The following is an 18,701-nucleotide window of genomic DNA, read 5'->3' on the forward strand; positions in this document are numbered from 1 at the left end:
ACAATCGATTTCTTTTAACAATTCCTTTTTCATCGATAATAAAATTAATCTATTTACTATTTTATGTGAAATTGTTAATTTTAGATAAAGAATTAGAAAATAGAATCAAAGTAAAAAGATAATTATTTTATCGTATTGATAAAAAAATTCTAATGAAAATTTTAATATAATATTTTAAAAGATTAACAAATAATATTTTAATATTATAAGAGACTTCCAATAGTATAATACGTAATAAATAGACGAAATCATTGAGCAGTGCTACAATCAAAACAACTATGAATTAAATGAATAATTATGTCAAAAGAATACAAAATTTACACTATTTTTACTTTTTTAAGAATGAAAAGTTAGTTTTATTTTTTCTAGTCTATATTATTTGCTTGACTAAATGATACTAGTACTTTGTTTTATCTTTAATTTTTGGGAACCGTAGTTCAAGATTCGATGGGAAACTCACAGACTAAAAAGCGTGACGCTCAATTTTCTGGAAATGTTGAATCAAGAGTCTCTTCGGCCATAAGCAAAGTCCTTTCACCGTCGCGGCAATCAGAACCACCGCGATCGGGGAAGCTCTCTACGAAGGAGAAGTATGCTCTGATTCGTGATAACTTCACTTCTCTTCAACAGGTTCGTTGCGCTTACTACTTTTGTTGTCACTATTTCAACTTTTTGTTTTGCTCTGTATGTGATTTTTCTTTAGCAATTCTTAGATAGGGTTTTGTTTAAGATTAATTAATTGTTATACACTCACAGTGTTAAATTTTTTCACACATGAATTTTCCATAATGTCATTTTACTATATTACTTTCTAAATTGAGAAAAAAAATTAGTTTCTCAAATATCTCTTTAGTTAATTTTTTTTTTCTTTCATTTTTGTTGTTTTATGGATAAAGTTTAAAGTGAACTATTTAGAGTTGAAGAGTTGACCTTAGAAGAGTTAGCTTGTGGAAGACTAGAAGTAGATAATTGATTTTGTATTTTTTGTTTGTTTATTTTTTATTTATTCATTTTTGTTTGTTTGTGTGACTGTTTTAAGGGAAAAGGAATATTGTGACTAGGAAGTACGAGGAACTAACTATTGGAAAAAGGTTAATTGGAATTATTTTTTATGAGTTTTACTATTTGGTACGATACTATTACTCCCTATATTTGGTTTTTTTAGCTTTTCATTTTGTCACAAAACTTGGTTTTTTAGGGTTTGCATATAATAGTGACAAAAAAAAATGTATCTAGACGAAATATAGTCTAGATGCATGTACCTTTTTGCATAAATTTTGTACAGAGGGAGTAAAAGTTAGGGACATAAGGAGTACTTACTAACAAAACAAAACATGAATAGCCAATCATGGAATGGATTAATTTTGTGTTTAATTTTGTCTTCAAATAAATATTGTGTGCATCATTCTTAAATGTTAATTCATTCTACTTCACTATACATTTATAACAATGAGAAACACTAATGGTTAATACGGAAAATTTAGTCAAATTATTCCTCATTAAATCAGTTATTGCTTTTCTTTTCTTAATCATTTTGAAGAAACTTTGAACTTCACTCAATTTGAAATAGAGTGAGTGTTGGATTACTAGTTATTATTAAATGCACACTTGAAATAGAGTGAGTATTGGATTACTAGTTATTATTAAATGCACACTAGAGTATTATGACTTGAATGATTGATGCTCATGCTATTGATTTGAGAACAAAATAGGATAGTAAAAAATTAATATTATGCTGCATTTGATCTAAGACAATGTATATACCATCTAATTACTCACTAATAACAGAACTAAAAACCTTTTGACACTCACTGCCTTAACTGTAAAAGTGAAAAATATAATATATATAGTGTCTATTTAACAAGGTCTTTTGACTAGATTCTATTTTATTTGATTAGTTTATATGATTCTTTAACTAAGGTATAAGTGTTTGATAAATGATGCGCAGAAACAGCTCAAACATAAAACTAAACAAAGTGATATTTATAAGTTGAATGAGCACTACAATGTCAACAACATAATGGGGGTTTCAACCAACTAAATAACTTTCCTTTCGGGAAGTTCAAACTGACTTCATGGTTGAATCCAAGACTTGATATTGGCTCAATAAGTTGCCCAAGAAAAAAAATAACTTAAATTAATTGAGCCCGAGCCACACATGAATTTTTTCCCCCTTATACAGGTTACAAGTGCCTTGAGGAATGAAGGTTTAGAATCCTCAAATCTTGTCCTTGGAATTGATTTTACGAAAAGTAATGAATGGACTGGTAAGTAGTACATAATATTAACAACATTAAACTGAGTATAGGATAAAATGCGGTAAATATAGGATAAAATGCAATTTGAGATCTAAAATTAAAAATTATTTCTGGTTTGACATTAATATATAAACTTTAATTGGTTATTATTTCCTTTTGAAACAATATATTTTTTTATCTGTTTAAGAAGCCAATGCATCTGTTTTGTTATTGAAGGCAGAAATTCATTTAATAATAGAAGCCTGCATGCTATTGGAGATACACCTAACCCCTATGAGAAAGCCATTTCTATTATTGGAAATACTTTGGCTCCCTTTGACGATGACAACTTGATTCCTTGTTTTGGCTTTGGTGATGGTAAGGCATAATAATCCTTAAAGCTCAACATGCATGAAAGGAACTAAGTCATTTTCTTACAGTATTATTACATATGTTCAATTTCTGTTACTTTACAGCTACGACTCATGATCATGAAGTCTTTAGTTTTCATGCTGATAATTCATCTTGCCATGGATTTGAGGAAGTTTTAGCTTGCTATCAAAAAATCGTTCCAAACTTGAGACTTTCAGGTAATTATGATCTTAGCTTATGGTGTTAATCTTTTTGCAATCACATACTAGTAGCTCTTAATGCTGTATTTACTAGTTATAGACTGAAATGTGTACATTTTTTTAGATAAAATACTCTATGCACTTTGATATAAGGAAATCTGTAGAGAATGCGAAACACAGAAATTTATAGAAGAAAAATTATAGAGAATGCAAACAGAGATTATTTAGAAAAAGAGACCAAGTATGCAATCATAACTGGCTCACTTGCTTGCATTATGATCTGGAGACTGGGACATGAGTTTCTCAAACTCCATCCATGTGACTTCCTCTTGTGGAGAATGACTCCAGTGGATGAGCAACTCTATAATTGACAGATTGCCCTTTTCCTGACCCGCCTTTCCACAATATCTTCAGGAACCCAAGCCATACCTCCTTTGGAGGCTAATGGAGGTAAAGTGCACTGAGGAGAATGAGGACATGATACTTCTGCCCCATCCATTCCAACACCCCACACAAATTCAGGAACCCAAGGAATATCGTCATTATAAATCATAGATTCAGGGGGAGGATGCAAACAGTACGCAACTGACCCAATTTGTTCCAACACTTTATACGGTTTTGAGTATTATGAATGGAAAAATAGGTCTTGGGAGAGTGTGGCCTCCGCTGTGTGTCCACTCGGCTTGACTTGGATTAGTCAGGATCCAATATGACATCCGATGTCGAGGGTATAGTAAAAAAAAAAAAAGCAATGATGATTCATAGTTTTAAAGAATAAGGCATGGAATAGAAATTCCATTCCACATTTTTGCTCATTTGTGGAATAAGTCATAGAATGGAATCACCATTAATTTCTCGTACCAAACACTAGTATACTTAAGAGTCCTGTCATAGTGAATATTTTCTTTTTGTTTGTAGGACCAACTTCATATGCTGCGGTGATTGAGGCTGCAATAGACATAGTTGAGAAAACTCATGGCCAATTCCATGTGTTAGTTATTGTTGCAGATGGCCAGGTATATATTGTTTCTGTTATGACTTGTGTATGTGTGTCTGCTTGTGACTCCTTGTTGATATTAGTGGGTGGACTCATTCAAGACTTGTGATGATGGAGAGTACATGGACAGGATATCTTCTATCATTTTTCTTGAGATTTGCAATTTTTTCAAATAGCCGAAGGCTTCATTGGACTCGGTCACTAAGTTTTATATTCAAAGTTTTCCAACATTCTGAGAGTTGTCTAATTTTGTTTGATATGAACTTCGAAGGTTACAAGAAATGACAACAATGAAGATGGAGAACTCAGTCCTCAAGAAGGGAGGACAATAAAAGCAATTGTAGATGCAAGGTAAATATGGAAAATTGATAATTATAAGCAACCTTAAATGCTCATCAAAATCATTTGCAATAAAATGAATACTCTCTGGGAAAAAATGAATTATCAACAAAAAAGGAAGTTAGCTCCAGTTATAACTATTACAGAAGTACCATTAAGCACAAAAATTAAATCACATGCCAGTTGCTTAATCAAACATTAACTTTATTTTTTACACCTTCTGTGCTTCCAGTTCATATCCTCTTTCTATTGTTCTGGTTGGAGTTGGTGATGGACCTTGGGAAGATATGAAAAAGTTCGATGACAAGTTACCTGCACGTGATTTTGACAATTTTCAGGTACATGCAATTAGCAATAGTAGAGTGACATTACTTGGTTATATTGTTGGGAATCATTTAAGCATCTTTCCCATTTTATGCAGTTTGTTAACTTCACTGACATTATGTCTAAGAAGATAAGCCCGTCTGCAAAAGAAGCTGCTTTTGCTCTGGCTGCTCTTATGGAGATACCTTTCCAATATAAAGCAACCCTTGAGCTTGGATTACTAGGGTGAGTTCAAATACACTCAGTACCCTTTCATTTGATGGTTTTCTTTTTTCTTTTTTGTTTTTGTTTTTTGGTACAGCATTTGATGGTTTTCTTTCGAGTGACTATTTGTTAAAATTTGCTGTATGATGATTTATCATTTGGTTTTTGTCTGCGAAAATAGTCGTGCAACAGGAAGGGCAAAAAAAATGGTTCCAAGACCTCCTCCAGCTCCGTATTCTCGACCTATACCACCAGATCGTTTTCTGAGCAGCATGCCAGCATCATTCATGGATGACGAGCAAAACCAAATGGTAAATATGATTGCAACCTACTGGGGTGCTTCATTAGATTTTCTCTTCTATTTCCTAGTAAGTTAATTTGGCTACATGAAAACAAGTAATGATGAAGCCTAATAACATACATTAAACACAACACTTTTTGATTGAATTGTTCTCTAGAAGGTCAATGCATTTTCTAAAAAGCAATCTATATATGAACTATGAAGCACGTAAATTGATCTTCTAGAAAGTAGATGTATCCAACCAATAATCAAGCCTTATCCCATTAGGTGCGGTTGTCTACATGGATCAAACTATGTTATAATTTTTTTATTATATATCATATCTCTAATCAAATTATTGAGCTCTAAGTCTTAATAGACCAATAGACAGCGATAAAGAATATGTAAGGAGTGTCTTAAAAATAAAGTATGTAACGGTTAGAATTTAAAAGAAGCATAACTCACTATAATGGTGAGCCACCCAAGGGATGATAATACTTATGGAATTATAGAGACTGATTTTTATCATATACAACACTGTTACATAGTTCAAGATTAAGGGATGTAGGTTATGAGAATAATAAGGGATACAAGAGAAATATAAGGGATACACTTAGGGGGTGTTTGGGAGGAGGATTTTGGAGGGTTGTGTCTATATTTTAATATATACTCAAAATTTAATTTTTTTTGAAAGAACACGATATATGATCATATAACATTTCAATCACACTTCTTTCATTCTTTGAAACATTTTAGAGCTTGCTTAATTTCGAAAAGAAAAACGAACCCCCCCTCCCCTCCCCTCCAAAATCCCCCTCCCTAACAGACCCTTACATTACATTAGTTAGAGCAATAAATTCAAAGATACAAATTTGAGTATTGTAATGAATGCTAATTTTGTGGGAAATCTGTGATAATGCCAACAATAATAACTTTCAACAATTAAGAAACCTGACCATTCCATCATAATGAATTATTTTATGTTTTCATATGTAATGATTTGTGCAGGTATGTGCTATATGTCTGACCAATAGAAAGGATTTGGCCTTTGGATGTGGTCACATGGTAAGCGTCATTAAGTTCACGGCCTCTTGTCTCTTCTGTTGTTAGTTAGTTAGTTTCATGATATTTACATTTTACATGTATAGAAGATTTATTCATAGTTTATTTAAACTTTTTCTTGAATGGTGATTTAAACTTATTTTAGGATACAGTTAATGATTATACTCCTATTAGTTTGGATACATTAATAAATATTATCTATGATATGTTCATAAGCTTTTCAGCTAATTTCAATAAATTCTTGCTATAGTAGTTTATGCATAAACTCTAAGCTATTTATTCGAACATATACTCATTAAATTTTGGAATGCAGACCTGCAGAGATTGTGGGTCCAGATTAAGCAATTGTCCTATATGCCGCCAGAGGATTGCTAATCGTCTAAGGGTGTTTACTGGATGATTGCAGAATAAAAATCCAACGTACATTAGTTTTATCATATGTTTATATTTATTATGTGTGGTGTGGTTGTTGCTTTTAAGAGTGGTGAAGAATGGCCATACTCTAGTGTAAAATGATAGCTTGGATTTGTAGGAATGGTTTAGGAGTGTAGAAACATACTTCGAATTTGAAGAAATATTTTCATCTTCTGTTAAAATTTACTTATGTTTCAAGGATTGTACCAGTTTTTGATTGAAATCCCAAATTTATCTAGAATATTGCCAGAATAAAATTGCTAATTGATTCTCCGTTAAAATTCTCTCATCTCTGTGATGATTTCATCAGAGTCTGAGCTGATTGATCGAAGATTCACTTGGTCAAGACTGGGGTTTCAGCAATGAATCGTCAGTGTGGTTCAATACATGGCCTGATTGCATTCAATGGTGCCTTTATATTTATTATATGTGGTGTGGTTGTTGCTTTTAAGAGTGGTGAAGAATGGCCATGCTCTAGTGTAAAATGATAGCTTGGATTTGTAGGAATGGTTTAGGAGTGTAGAAACGTACTTCGAATGTGAAGAAATATTTTCATCTTCTGTTAAAATTTACTTATGTTTCAAGGATTGTACCAGTTTTTGATTGAAATTCCAAATTTATCTAGAACCTCGCCAGAATAAAATTGCTAATTGATTCTCCGCTAAAATTCTCTCATCTCTGTGATGATTTCATCAGAGTCTGAGCTGATTGATCGAAGATTCACTTGGTCAAGACTGGGGTTTCAGCAATGAATCGTCACTGTGGTTCAATACATGGCCTGATTGCATTCAATGGTGCCTTGATAAAGAACTGTCAGATAATTGGCACCTTGTCATTGCGTGTAAAACCCATTAATTGGGGACCCAAACTGATTAGAATGTTAAATTGTTGGAAGGATTTGAGGGGTATCATACCTTTGTCGGAGATCAATGGAGAGAGTTGAAGGTGGTAGAATGAGGCATATATGTGTTAAATCAAAAATTAAAGATGATCAAAACCGGTCTTAGAGAACGGCACATAGCACATTGTCAGAACTTAGAAGGAAAAATCTCTGATGCAGAAGGTGAAATTAACAGACTTGAAATCAAAGGAGAATCATTTGGACTCACAATTCAATTACAAAAACTTTCAAAACTCAACTACAGCAATCAATGGCAAAAATCTAAAGTCAGATGGTTGTGGGAAGGGATGCCAACACAATATTTCCATTGATGTATCAACAAAAGGAGAAGAGTAAATGAAATACTATGCTTGGAAGTGAATGGTAGTAGGTTAATTGAGGTGGACAAAATTAAGAATGCTATCTTTGACCATTTGCAAAATCAGTTCTCATCTAGTGGAAAGAGGCCTATTCCAGAGAATATGACTTTCAATCGATTAGAAGATGAAGATAATTTGGCATTAGTTAGAGAGTTCTCTACATAGGAGGTGAGAAGGGTGGTGAATGTGATAGTCCTTAAAGCCCAAGATTGGATGAGGTGAACTTCGGGTTTGCAAAATAATTTTGGGAGGATATGAAGGCAGACTTCTTGAGAACTTTGTCAGAATTCCATTTGAATGGTTGGATTGTGAATGGTGCAATGTTCCTAAGAAGAAAAATTTGGTAAAAGCATCAAATTTTAGACTCATATAATTGATTATGTGTGTGTATATATATAAGGTGATATCAAAGGTGTTGGCCTACAGGTTGTAAAAGGTGATTTGATCGTTAATATCATGAGGATTCTATTTGCAGGAAGACAAATAAAGGATGAGATATTGCAAACGACTCGGTTGATTGGAATTTCTTAGATTTTGCCATGTTAAAAATGATGTTTCATGAGAAATGGAGATGAATATCGGTTTGTCTAAAGTCATCTTCAATGTTTGTGTTGGTGAATGGTAGCCCTACTAGAGAACTCTGTACGGGGAAGGGGCTTCGACAAGGGGACCCTTTTTCACCATTCTAATTCCTTATTACCGTCCAAGGCTTCAATTTGATGATGATGATGTTTTCAGGTTACATTTTTTAGGGGAATAACGAATAGTTCTCTCACTTACAAGACCCAAATGATAGTTTGATTATGTATGTGTAAAAGTTGGACGAGTATCCGAGCAATTAAAGTAAATTTGTCACTGAAGTGGTGTCAAGACTAAATGTCAATTTTTATAAAAGCTTGATTGTAGGGGTTAAATATTCCAAAACCGTGGCTAGACGAAGCTGCAAGTATTTGAAACTGCAAAATATCATTGGTTTTCCTCCAAAAGTTAAATAAAATGATTGGCAATAGTTTAGATACCAGCTTTTGCCATGATTGGTGTACTAATGGAGGGGTTCTAAAAAACAGATTTCGTACACTATTTGCACTATCCTTGGACAAGTCAAGAAAGGTGGGAGAGCTTGGAGAGTCAATGGGTGCATGGAGTATGTGGGTTTTTATGTGAAGTAGGGTTTTAAACAATGAAGAGAAAGACCCACTTCAGGTGTTGAAGAACTTGTTAGAATAAAAGGTATTAATATCAAACGGGCAAGATAAATGGATTTGGTTGGAGGGGCCTTATCGAAATCAATCAATGAAAAAGGCCTATAAAGTTCTCCTGTCAGGTATAATCGTTTAACTAATCCAATGTTGTCAAGGGCCTGAGATAAATCCCTTCCATCAAAAGTGTCGATGTTTGCATGGCGATTGTTCCAAAACAGATTGCATACTAAAGACTATTTGTTCAAGAGAAGAATAATCCAGGAAAGGAGGGTTGTGGTGTGTGGGAGTGAAGAATCGATGTCCCATGTGTTCTTCAAGTGTCCAACGTTTGTGGGGGTATGGGAGGCAATTTGGAAGTGCTCTGCATAATGATGTGCCGGTGCACTCAGATTAGTTTTCAGGACTGTTCTTTTGAAAAGAAAGTTTTTGTAGTTTGTTATGCTTGTCTGTGGACCATTTAGAAAGCAAGATGTGGAAGAGTATTCCAAAACCAAAGTAGTTAGCATGGAGGGGATGGTTGAAGAAGTTAAGTTGTCATCTTGGAATTGGTTGACATCAAAGCGAAAAGTATGGAATACAAATTTTTTCTTTGGTCTCTGAATCCGAGAGACCAAAGCTTGCTTTGGAATTGTGTGGAACGGTTTTAAATCAATTCGGAGATCATTAGTTGGAGCAAGTGCACTAGTGCAGGGTGGTATTTTGAAATTTTGGTACAGGGTGGTGTTTCAATCAAAGAAGTGGTGTGAAAGTGAATCCAAAGGTTGTGTGGTCTTTAATTCAAAGTCTTAATACTGTTGTTTTTAAATCTAAGTTTTATTCTTTTTAGCATTTTTCTTGGTGTAAGTTTGTTATTGTTTTTCGTATGGTCTATTTAGAAGGCAAGAAATTGGAATTTTTTTCAAAACTAAGAGATAGTGGTGGAAACTAAATTAGAACCAATGTTGTTAAATGACAGCTATGACGCTGACATTCAGCCACGGCATGGCGGTTTTTTGGCCTTCTGCCATATTCCGACATCTGCCATCAACAACACTGATAACAGACAAAAGTGACAGGATTTATTTGCCTGATATCTTAATGGATTGTGAACCTGCAAGTATATTTGGGGTATAGTGATTGAGATTGAAGAAGGGATTTTAAAGAGTACTTGACAAGAAAGGAGCATTGTGGCTGAAAGTTGATGTTGGCAGGAACAGTATTAGGAAAAGAATTACTGCACAAGGGCTTGTATACTTAATTTGAAAAAATAGAATTGACTTGAACAGAGAAATCAAAGTTGACTCAGAATTGGGGTCAATTAAAGAACTAGGCAAGAGATATGGTTAATATTAGTGGGACTGAAAACAGTTTCAGAGCATGCTAATATATTGTGGGGGAGGGTAGTGGATCTGCATAATTATGCAGAGCTGGTTCTTATATTAAGTCAACACATGATTGTTTTAGTAGTAGTGGTGTAATTAAATCAGACATAATTTAAGGTGTTGGGTGGGTTGAGCCTGAGGAGTATAAACTTTCCTTGGGAACTAACTTCCCCTGACATTGGATTTGTGGCCCCCACAGGCACACATTTCAAATTCAAACCTACAGGCCCTACTTTCTACGAAAATGTTCACAAACACTAATTTATTTTTTGATTTTATAATCTAAATTGACTTTTTCTCAGTTCTGTTTCTTCTAAGTAATTACAGTGCCCTTTTATCTTAATAAAAATTTCAGCGAAACAACACGGAAAATTACATAAGTTAAAAATCAAACACATATGTTTAATAGCCCATATTAACTTCCTTGGGCTCCAACCATATTTATAACAACTATATATGTCAAATGTGTTGGACATATATATCATATAGTTTCAACTCTCTCTTTCTCTCTCTCTCTCTCTCTCTCTCTCTGGTGTATGTGTGTGTGTGTGTGTTTGTGAATCATCAAATTCCTCACTGCCTAGATGCATGTTTATGTGGCAACATCATTGGACCTAAATTGGCTTCTTGGGTTGTTTGGTTCCGCAGAAAAGAAAAAACACATTTCTGATCATAGTAGCAACAAAGTTGATGAATCTTGGTCTTCACTATACATCTTGTTAATAATTGTGATTGGCTTTGTGTTGTTACACTTGCATCGGTTGAGAGAAAACAGAGATCTCAAATACAATAACAATGAGGTTGCCCACGAAGAGCCGGAGCGCTCCATCGATGAATCAGACCGTGATTTTGATCGGGATCAGCAGCTTAGTCTCCGGACTGATGAGCACGGTGGCGCCACGGCTAGAAGACAAGCTGCGTGTGTCTTTTGTGGTAATCTTAGCTCCACAAGGTGCTCTCGCTGCAAGGTTGCTAGATATTGGTAAGTACTATAATGAAATAGTTCTATTATGTATGTGGATGAAATTTAACTCAAGAAATCAAAATTGAGAAGAGTATTAAACAAGGAAGTTTCAAGTTTAAACCCATAAATTTTATATAACTGCTAACTTTGAAATCAACGAATAGAATTACACTTTGAATAAATAATTGAATTACACTTCATTTTTTAATCAGACACTTTTATTTGTTGAAATTGACAAATAATACTTGATAAGTTTTATGATGTTAAGAATAGGATTCAATTAGTTTGTTAAAATTGAATAATAATTTAATGATATAATTATGTTGTTAGAGTTACTTAGTTTCTTTATATATAGAGAATTCATTGTATTCATTTCTTTATCTTTTATCAATATAATTTTAAAGAATTTTCTCTCAAATTTAATTTTAATATAAGATTTATGTTCAACTTCATGATCTTGTTATTTCTAACACATGATCAAACATAATATATAGTAAACAATAATAGAGAATATTACAAACTTATGTATATATTGAGGAAAAATGAATAAATTATTTTAAAAATATATTTTCAATTGGGTGAAAACTTGTGTGCAATACTATGGATGAAATTGGTGTTGTATTCTAATTCTAATCACAACACGATATGTTGGCGCTATTTATTCAAGAATATTCACTACTATCATATTTTTTTTTAGAATCAACGTGTCATACTCTTATTGTAGAATAGTACCTATGATATTTATATATACTCTTTCATCTAAATTTTCTCCTTTTAATATTTATTTTACTTGAGTATATTTATTTTATAAAAGTAATGTTTACTAAAAAAATGTTCAATAATATTTTTAAAGGAAGACAAATATAAATTCATGTATTAAATATTTTTTAAAGTTTTTCTATCTCGAACTGAGATAATGTTCTCGTCCCCTAAATTTTATTAAAAAAAAAAATTTCTAATACTGTTCTGACTTGGGTTTGTTTTGTTGTTTTTATTAGCTCAGCGGAATGCCAAATTGGACATTGGAGGTTAGGGCATAGATATGAATGCTTTGAAATAGAGATTGAAGAAGGTCAAGAAAGGCATATTCATGATCATGGAACCTCTATGATCATTGTCGAAAAGCATGATAACGTAAGGTTTCAATCACATATACATTCATAATTAAGAAATTCGTATACTTAATTAATGCTGCTTCATATTTGATTAAGATGTCGATTATGTCACTTATGGCAAGTTGAACTCACTAGTCAAAACTAGGTTGATGTCAATCTAGTACTTTTGTATGCCTTGTTGTGTTTACTAACAAATAAAATTAAGGAACTAGTCAGAACTAGGTTGATGTCAAAGTATATTTTTGTAAGATACTTTATTGGGTTTACCAACAAATAAAATTAAGTGGTAACGATAATTATATTTTATTTTATGGGATCTACTTTTCTTACTCTTAATCACACATGTTTTCGAAAATATATTTTTATAGACAACTTTTTGTTTTTTAATATGTGCATCCAAATCATTTTGAAGTGGAAAATTATTTCTTAATTTTTATATTCACAATAAAATTATCAAATTCGCGTATTAGTACGTAATTAGTACAAATGCATGAATTTATGTGAAAAAAGACATTAACTCGCTAATAGATTTAAAAATCGGTAAATTTGTTTCAAAGACCGAATTGTTTTAATTCTTTATGACTAATTAAAAAATTCTCTTTTTTACTATTCTCCAATATATTTTAGACTAACGTTTATTCTTCTCATATTCAAACGAATCAATATTTTTTTCTTGCTTTAAACTCGCACGCAAGTTCATCTTCACCATCACTCTGAATGACTGACAAGTCGCGAGTTTTGAAGGGTGGTATAATTCACTTAGTTTAATTTGATATTAATTTATGAATATGAAATTTTATAGTGACTTTGTATATTTTTACTTTATAATTAAGTTGAAAGTTTAAATATTAATAAATTTATGGAATTATAAAAGTATATATCTTCTTTATATATTAATTTTAATATGATGTAAATTCGAAGAATTTACATATCAAATTTACATAAATAAACGAATTTACTTAAAATTCGAATTTGACAAAATATTGATAAGTAGTTTGTAGAAAGACATTCATGTGAATGTATGTCCACTTTTAGTGTTAGGGATTGGGTATTTCAAAAACAAAATATTACATGTTGAATTAGAGAAAAAAAAATATCGGTACAAGTAGCAATCCCTCCAAATCTATGTTTGACCATAAGTAGTCAATTTCTTTTGGAATTCAATGATACATAAACCCATCAAAAGAAAACTACACCAAAATAAAATAGAAAATTAGAAATATAAACACCACTTACGAAGTAACACCGCCCCAATAATTGAATTCAAGGGCAATTGAGACCGGTGTAAAACCTTCGCTTATGTATTCAACAAAAAAAACTTTGGTTATGAACGATACCATTTATGTAAAAGAATACACCATTTTGGGAATTTGAAATTTCATAGAAATTATATACGTCATTTAAATTTTCTCTATTTACAAAAATTATTATTTGGGTCAAGTGAATAAATTTCTTACACTTGCAAAATTTGTCGTTAGGACAAAGTAACTAGTTCCCTTTTCTTTTAGTAAATTTTACACTTTCATAATTTCGTTTAATTTTTGAAGTGTTTAATTAAATTTCTTTTCTCATAATTTATTAAATTTCTTCACTCCATTTCTTTTCATTTTTAAATTAATTAAGTTAAATAAAATAATTAATTTTTCTTCTCTAATAATTTCTTTTATTTTTTAAGTTATACATTTAATATAGAGACATTAAATTAAAATTGTAAAATTATTTTATAAAAATAAAAATTAAAACCTGTACCATAAGTATCGTAATTATACAACGTGTCTAATAAATGCTAAAAACCCTTAAGATAATGGTAGTTACTAGTTAGGGTCTTTATTGACACTATTGGTTAAAAAAATTACTTTATTTTTAGTCTGTTTGTATATTTTTAGTTTATTTGTACATGTGTGTCTTTTTATTTTCTTCTTGTTTTCATGTAAAATATTTAAAAACAAAAAATGAAAATGAAAAATAAAATAGTAAATAAGTTGTGTTGCAGGAGAATATCCCAAATGGGTCAGATGGTAATGGAGTGGGGATGAGTTCAAATGTGGGAATGAACGATGGATCAAGTAGCAGTGATGTTAACAAATCTCAATTTGGTTGTGAAGAATGTGGTAGCCCAAGTACCACGAGATGTTCACGATGCAAAGTCGTCAGATATTGGTTACTCTCTAAAACTTACTTTTTATTTTATAATTTGAATATTTGTTGATTTTTATAGAAATGTGGTAACTAATTTAAATGTTGTGTTATCTTTTTCTTTTTCAGCTCTACAAAGTGCTTGATTAAGAATTGGAGATGGCATAAATATAACTGCATTACAGGGGATGTGAGTTCAGCTCCAACAGAAACACCTAATACAAATGTAAATTTTATCTCCTTCAAGACAACATGAAGATTTCAATTCTATGTTCTCTGCACACAAAAATTGAGAACAATCATTGAAGCTTATAGTTTGCTTTGATAGTTAAAAAAAATGATGAAATTCTGATAGATGGTAGTGGAGTTGGTTATTATTTACAAACATGCTTACTTGATATTTTTCAGTATAATATTATAAATAAATTGCATATGTATCAAATTGTAGTGAAATGTTTGAATGGCTGAGTTTATATAAGCAAAAAGGAGAGAGATAAGCTTTTATTTGATGATATTTTAAAATGAGATAGATGAAATGAAAAGTTATAATGCATTCTAATCAATTTTATTTTTATAAACATTTAATAAATTTAGAATTGAAAAATTGCATTATCTCCTTTAACTTTAACCTCTATCCAAGCATACCCTCAAACTCGTAATTTATTGATGATAAAGTGGCAGGATGACGTTTGTTGTCACTGATCCATTGAGATTCAACTTTTTTCGCTTTAATTCGTTTTTTTTAGTTACTTTAGTACTATGCTTATTATATAATTATCCTTTAAAAAAAATATAGTTGATACTATTTCAAGTAAATTCTTTTCAGGTTGAAGTACTGCTCAAGCATTTAAAGGAAGAGGAAGAGAATATTCATTCACCTACTCCCCTCTATTTGAAGCTTCATCCAGGCTTCTACCTCTTTCTATTATAATAGTTTTCCTTGATTAGAAATATTTTCCAAATTTGCTAATTGCATTGTATGTACAACTCCAATATTTCATTAATTGTTAGTATTCTTTCTCTTTATTTGTTTGTTGCAGAGGAAACCTCAAAATTGAAGTCTCCATCTAAAGCATCACAGGTATGGTTGAAATAATTTAGGCATAACATGATAAAAAATTAGTTGTGAGCAAAAAGTACGTTTTAATGAAGGTTACTACAAAGGATGCACAAGTTCATAAAATTCAATGGGAGAAATACCTTAAAGATGAACTACTGAAGTCAAGGTAATTTATTTATTTTTTATTATTTTATTTTTATTTTTTTTATGTCTAATATGTGTTGCTTATATAAAAAATTCAAACTTAACATTTTATTTTTACTGTTAATGTAAGGAAAGAGATTTTCTTACTACAGTCCGTGCGAGACGATTGGAAGAAGCGAGCAAATTTCGCTAGAGAAAGGTTTCAAAGCTTCAAGGAAGAATCTGAACAACAAGTAATTGATTACATGACATGCTTCACAAACAATTGAAGCAATTATACATTTATAACAACATTTACTTATTTTTACAGATGTCTGTGTTGAGAAATGAAAATGAGTCAATATCAAATGCTGAGAAGAAAGCTTGCAATATGATTCATAGTTTGCATGAGAGGCTAAACCAAATGCAGGTTGTGAATGTGACTGTATGTTTTCTACGATTGATAATTCTGAATTTTTTTTGTAAAAAACCTTGTTGGTTAATTTAACTACCACATAGATTGCAGTACAAGAAAACATTGCAGAGAAAAGAAGGCTAGAAGAACAACTACAAATGGTAGAGGTGTGTTTTGTTTTTGTATTTTCTTATAGATTTATTTTTTTTCTTTCTCAATTGCCCTGTTAGTTTCATTGAATGATAATAGATAACTATGTCTTTTGTTTTGCTTTGGCTCATTACTCATTTCCTTGTTTATCTATAGAGTGAACGTGCTAAGTTAAAGACAGAACTACAAGAAGAGCATAATCATGCACAATATCTTACACTAGAGTCTAAAAAGAATCACGAGATTGCACAAATCGCCATTAAAGAAGTTGAAGCGGTGAGACAAGAGCTTCTAGAAGAACGTGAACATGTCCAACGAGTTAAAGAGAATGTCAATAGAGATGTTAAATTTGCTGAATCTAGAGCTGCTTTTGCTGAGGTACTTTTTTGTGTCTCGACTATTCTACTAGTTTGTTTTAAACTTGTTTCAAATATCTCAAAATCAGCCGAAAATTTTCAGTCTTATAGTTTTTTTTCTCGATTTGATCACTCAGTCGAAACTCAATGATCTTCAAAGCAAAATCAGACCTACAAATTATAAGGTGAATAACTGTTTGAGGTTGTCTTATGTACATCTTACATTTACCTTACATCCTTTCATGATACAAATGATGTTTTTCATTTCATGCTTATTTTTCCCATTCACCCCCCCATATGCTGCTTAGGAAAGTATAAAGTTTTTGTCAATATGATATAATAATTGTAATGGTGAATAACTATGCAACTTGTATACCTTGGTATGCAAGGTACTTTAGAATCCAAGGTTCAACAAGTGATGTTGAATTGTTTACTGTTTATCCAAATGGAAATATGATTTAAATTGTTATGGACAAAATGTATAATTGAGAATACATTGAGAGAAAGCATTGTACTAACCTCACATATATCAGTTGCATATGATGATACGAATTGTTAGTGAATGAAGCTTAGTGTCGATCAGATATACAATTCGTTATCATCGAGGTTTGGTAATAAATGTAGCTTTTGGTGGCGCTGAAATTTACTCAAGCCCTTTTGAAAAGTATCTAAAAGATTAATTAATCCAAATTAAATGTCATTTCTTGATAAATATATGACTTATGAACTTCATTTCTTTTTACAATTTTATACATCAATTGTGCATTTGAAGCAATTTCATTTATTATTTCTTTGTTTTACTTAGGTTCCTGTCAAGACAGACAGTTTTGGCAGACCTTCATATATGGTAAGCTTTTTAAATTTTCTTCTAAAAAAAAATATGATGTAACTTCATTTTGGAAGGATTGAAGAAAATCTACACTTGTAACTACTTATGATTTTGATGCAGATTAATTTCTAATGAAAATATCAGATTAGGTATTTGTATAGGAACCTAATAAGCTTTTCATATCTTTAAATTCTGTTGAATAATGTATTTAATGTTCCAAAGGATATTTGTTTCTCTACATCTCATGAATGTAATGTAGATTTAAATATGATTGACATATTGAGATATTGTGGCCTTAAAATGATTTTGTAAGCTTGAGGCATCTCACACATGTTAGACCAATATAGAAATATAGGATGATATTAGAGCATATTTGAGTTCTGTATGGCCAAACACTATCGGGTTACGCTCTAGATGTCTAGTCATTGGAGTGAGGGGGTGTGTTGAGTGTCCAACATGATGAGAGATGGCCTGAAAATGAGTTTATAAGTGTCAGACATCTCTTATCTTTCAAGTCGGTGTTGTAAGAATGGGTCATATCTAATACTAATCACCAACTTAAAATAGATCTAGAAGTTGGCTACAAGAATAGAGAGGGAAAAAATTATATCTTCTATGTCTAGCATGGTTAACTTGAATACATTTAACTATGCATGTATACCTGAAACCATTTCTTATGAAATGTAGGCATGCACTATATGTTTGACCAATGAAAAGGACATGGCATTTGGGTGTGGACACATGGTAACCTTTTCTAAATAAATAGTTTATTTTTTATATTTTTTTCACATTTTTCTCTACTCATGAATATGATGACTATGGAGAAACTTTTATGCAGACTTGCAGAGACTGTGGATCAAAATTATCAAAGTGCCCTATATGTCGTGAGCAGATCACAAATCATATTAGGCTGTTTCCTGGGTGATTGGGTTTATTTGAGTGCTCATATATTATTTTCTCACGAGCTCCAAATATATTTTGTACATAGATTCACATAGTGTTACATGCAGTCTCCACCAAACTTTTTTTATAGTTCTAAATATGTACTCTCAAGTTATTCATATTTTGCTCTAACTATTGTTACATAATTTTTACTTGATGTTGCATTGTTCAACTAAATAGTCAGTTAGATTGTACATCAAAGCACGTATTATGTACAATTAAAGAATAAGAAACAAAAGTCATCTAAGCCATTCATAGTTGTTGTAGATTGGTGGTTTAGTTGTATTGCTTATAGGCACTTGTTCAAAACATTGTTGCAATACTTGTACTTATTTAATACTTTAGTTTGTCTTCTTTAT

General features: G+C 31.6%; 2 protein-coding genes across 6 annotated transcripts; both read left to right on the plus strand.

The window, feature by feature from the left end:
• The first annotated feature begins 305 nt into the window (after nt 1-305).
• On the plus strand, nt 306-6,611 carry LOC101514578 (E3 ubiquitin-protein ligase RGLG4-like). The gene is made up of 11 exons (XM_004516757.4): nt 306-630; nt 2,183-2,267; nt 2,475-2,615; nt 2,714-2,827; nt 3,728-3,825; nt 4,078-4,157; nt 4,378-4,483; nt 4,567-4,694; nt 4,855-4,984; nt 5,962-6,018; nt 6,329-6,611. The coding sequence occupies exons 1-11, from the start codon at nt 448-450 to the stop codon at nt 6,413-6,415; spliced, it is 1,209 nt and encodes a 402-aa protein (XP_004516814.1). The 5' UTR covers nt 306-447; the 3' UTR covers nt 6,416-6,611.
• Nucleotides 6,612-6,813: 202 nt separating this feature from the next.
• LOC101514263 (uncharacterized) lies at nt 6,814-18,499 on the plus strand. Of its 5 annotated transcripts, none has more exons than XM_027331342.2 (15): nt 6,814-11,234; nt 12,215-12,350; nt 14,325-14,491; nt 14,597-14,693; nt 15,294-15,375; nt 15,508-15,548; nt 15,620-15,693; nt 15,802-15,904; nt 15,982-16,095; nt 16,170-16,232; nt 16,372-16,593; nt 16,709-16,756; nt 17,377-17,418; nt 18,088-18,144; nt 18,239-18,499. In XM_027331342.2, exons 1-15 carry the CDS (start codon nt 10,837-10,839, stop codon nt 18,323-18,325), a joined length of 1,731 nt encoding a protein of 576 aa, XP_027187143.1. In that variant the 5' UTR covers nt 6,814-10,836; the 3' UTR covers nt 18,326-18,499. The 5 variants fall into 5 exon arrangements, with proteins under 5 accessions (XP_027187143.1, XP_004516813.1, XP_027187144.1 ...); XM_004516756.4 differs by having other exon boundaries at nt 15,982-16,080; XM_027331344.2 differs by having other exon boundaries at nt 10,910-11,234; nt 12,220-12,350.
• The last annotated feature ends 202 nt before the right edge of the window (nt 18,500-18,701 follow it).

This window comes from Cicer arietinum, chromosome 7 (genome assembly GCF_000331145.2).
Source record: "Cicer arietinum cultivar CDC Frontier isolate Library 1 chromosome 7, Cicar.CDCFrontier_v2.0, whole genome shotgun sequence".
Classification (NCBI taxonomy): domain Eukaryota; kingdom Viridiplantae; phylum Streptophyta; class Magnoliopsida; order Fabales; family Fabaceae; genus Cicer; species Cicer arietinum.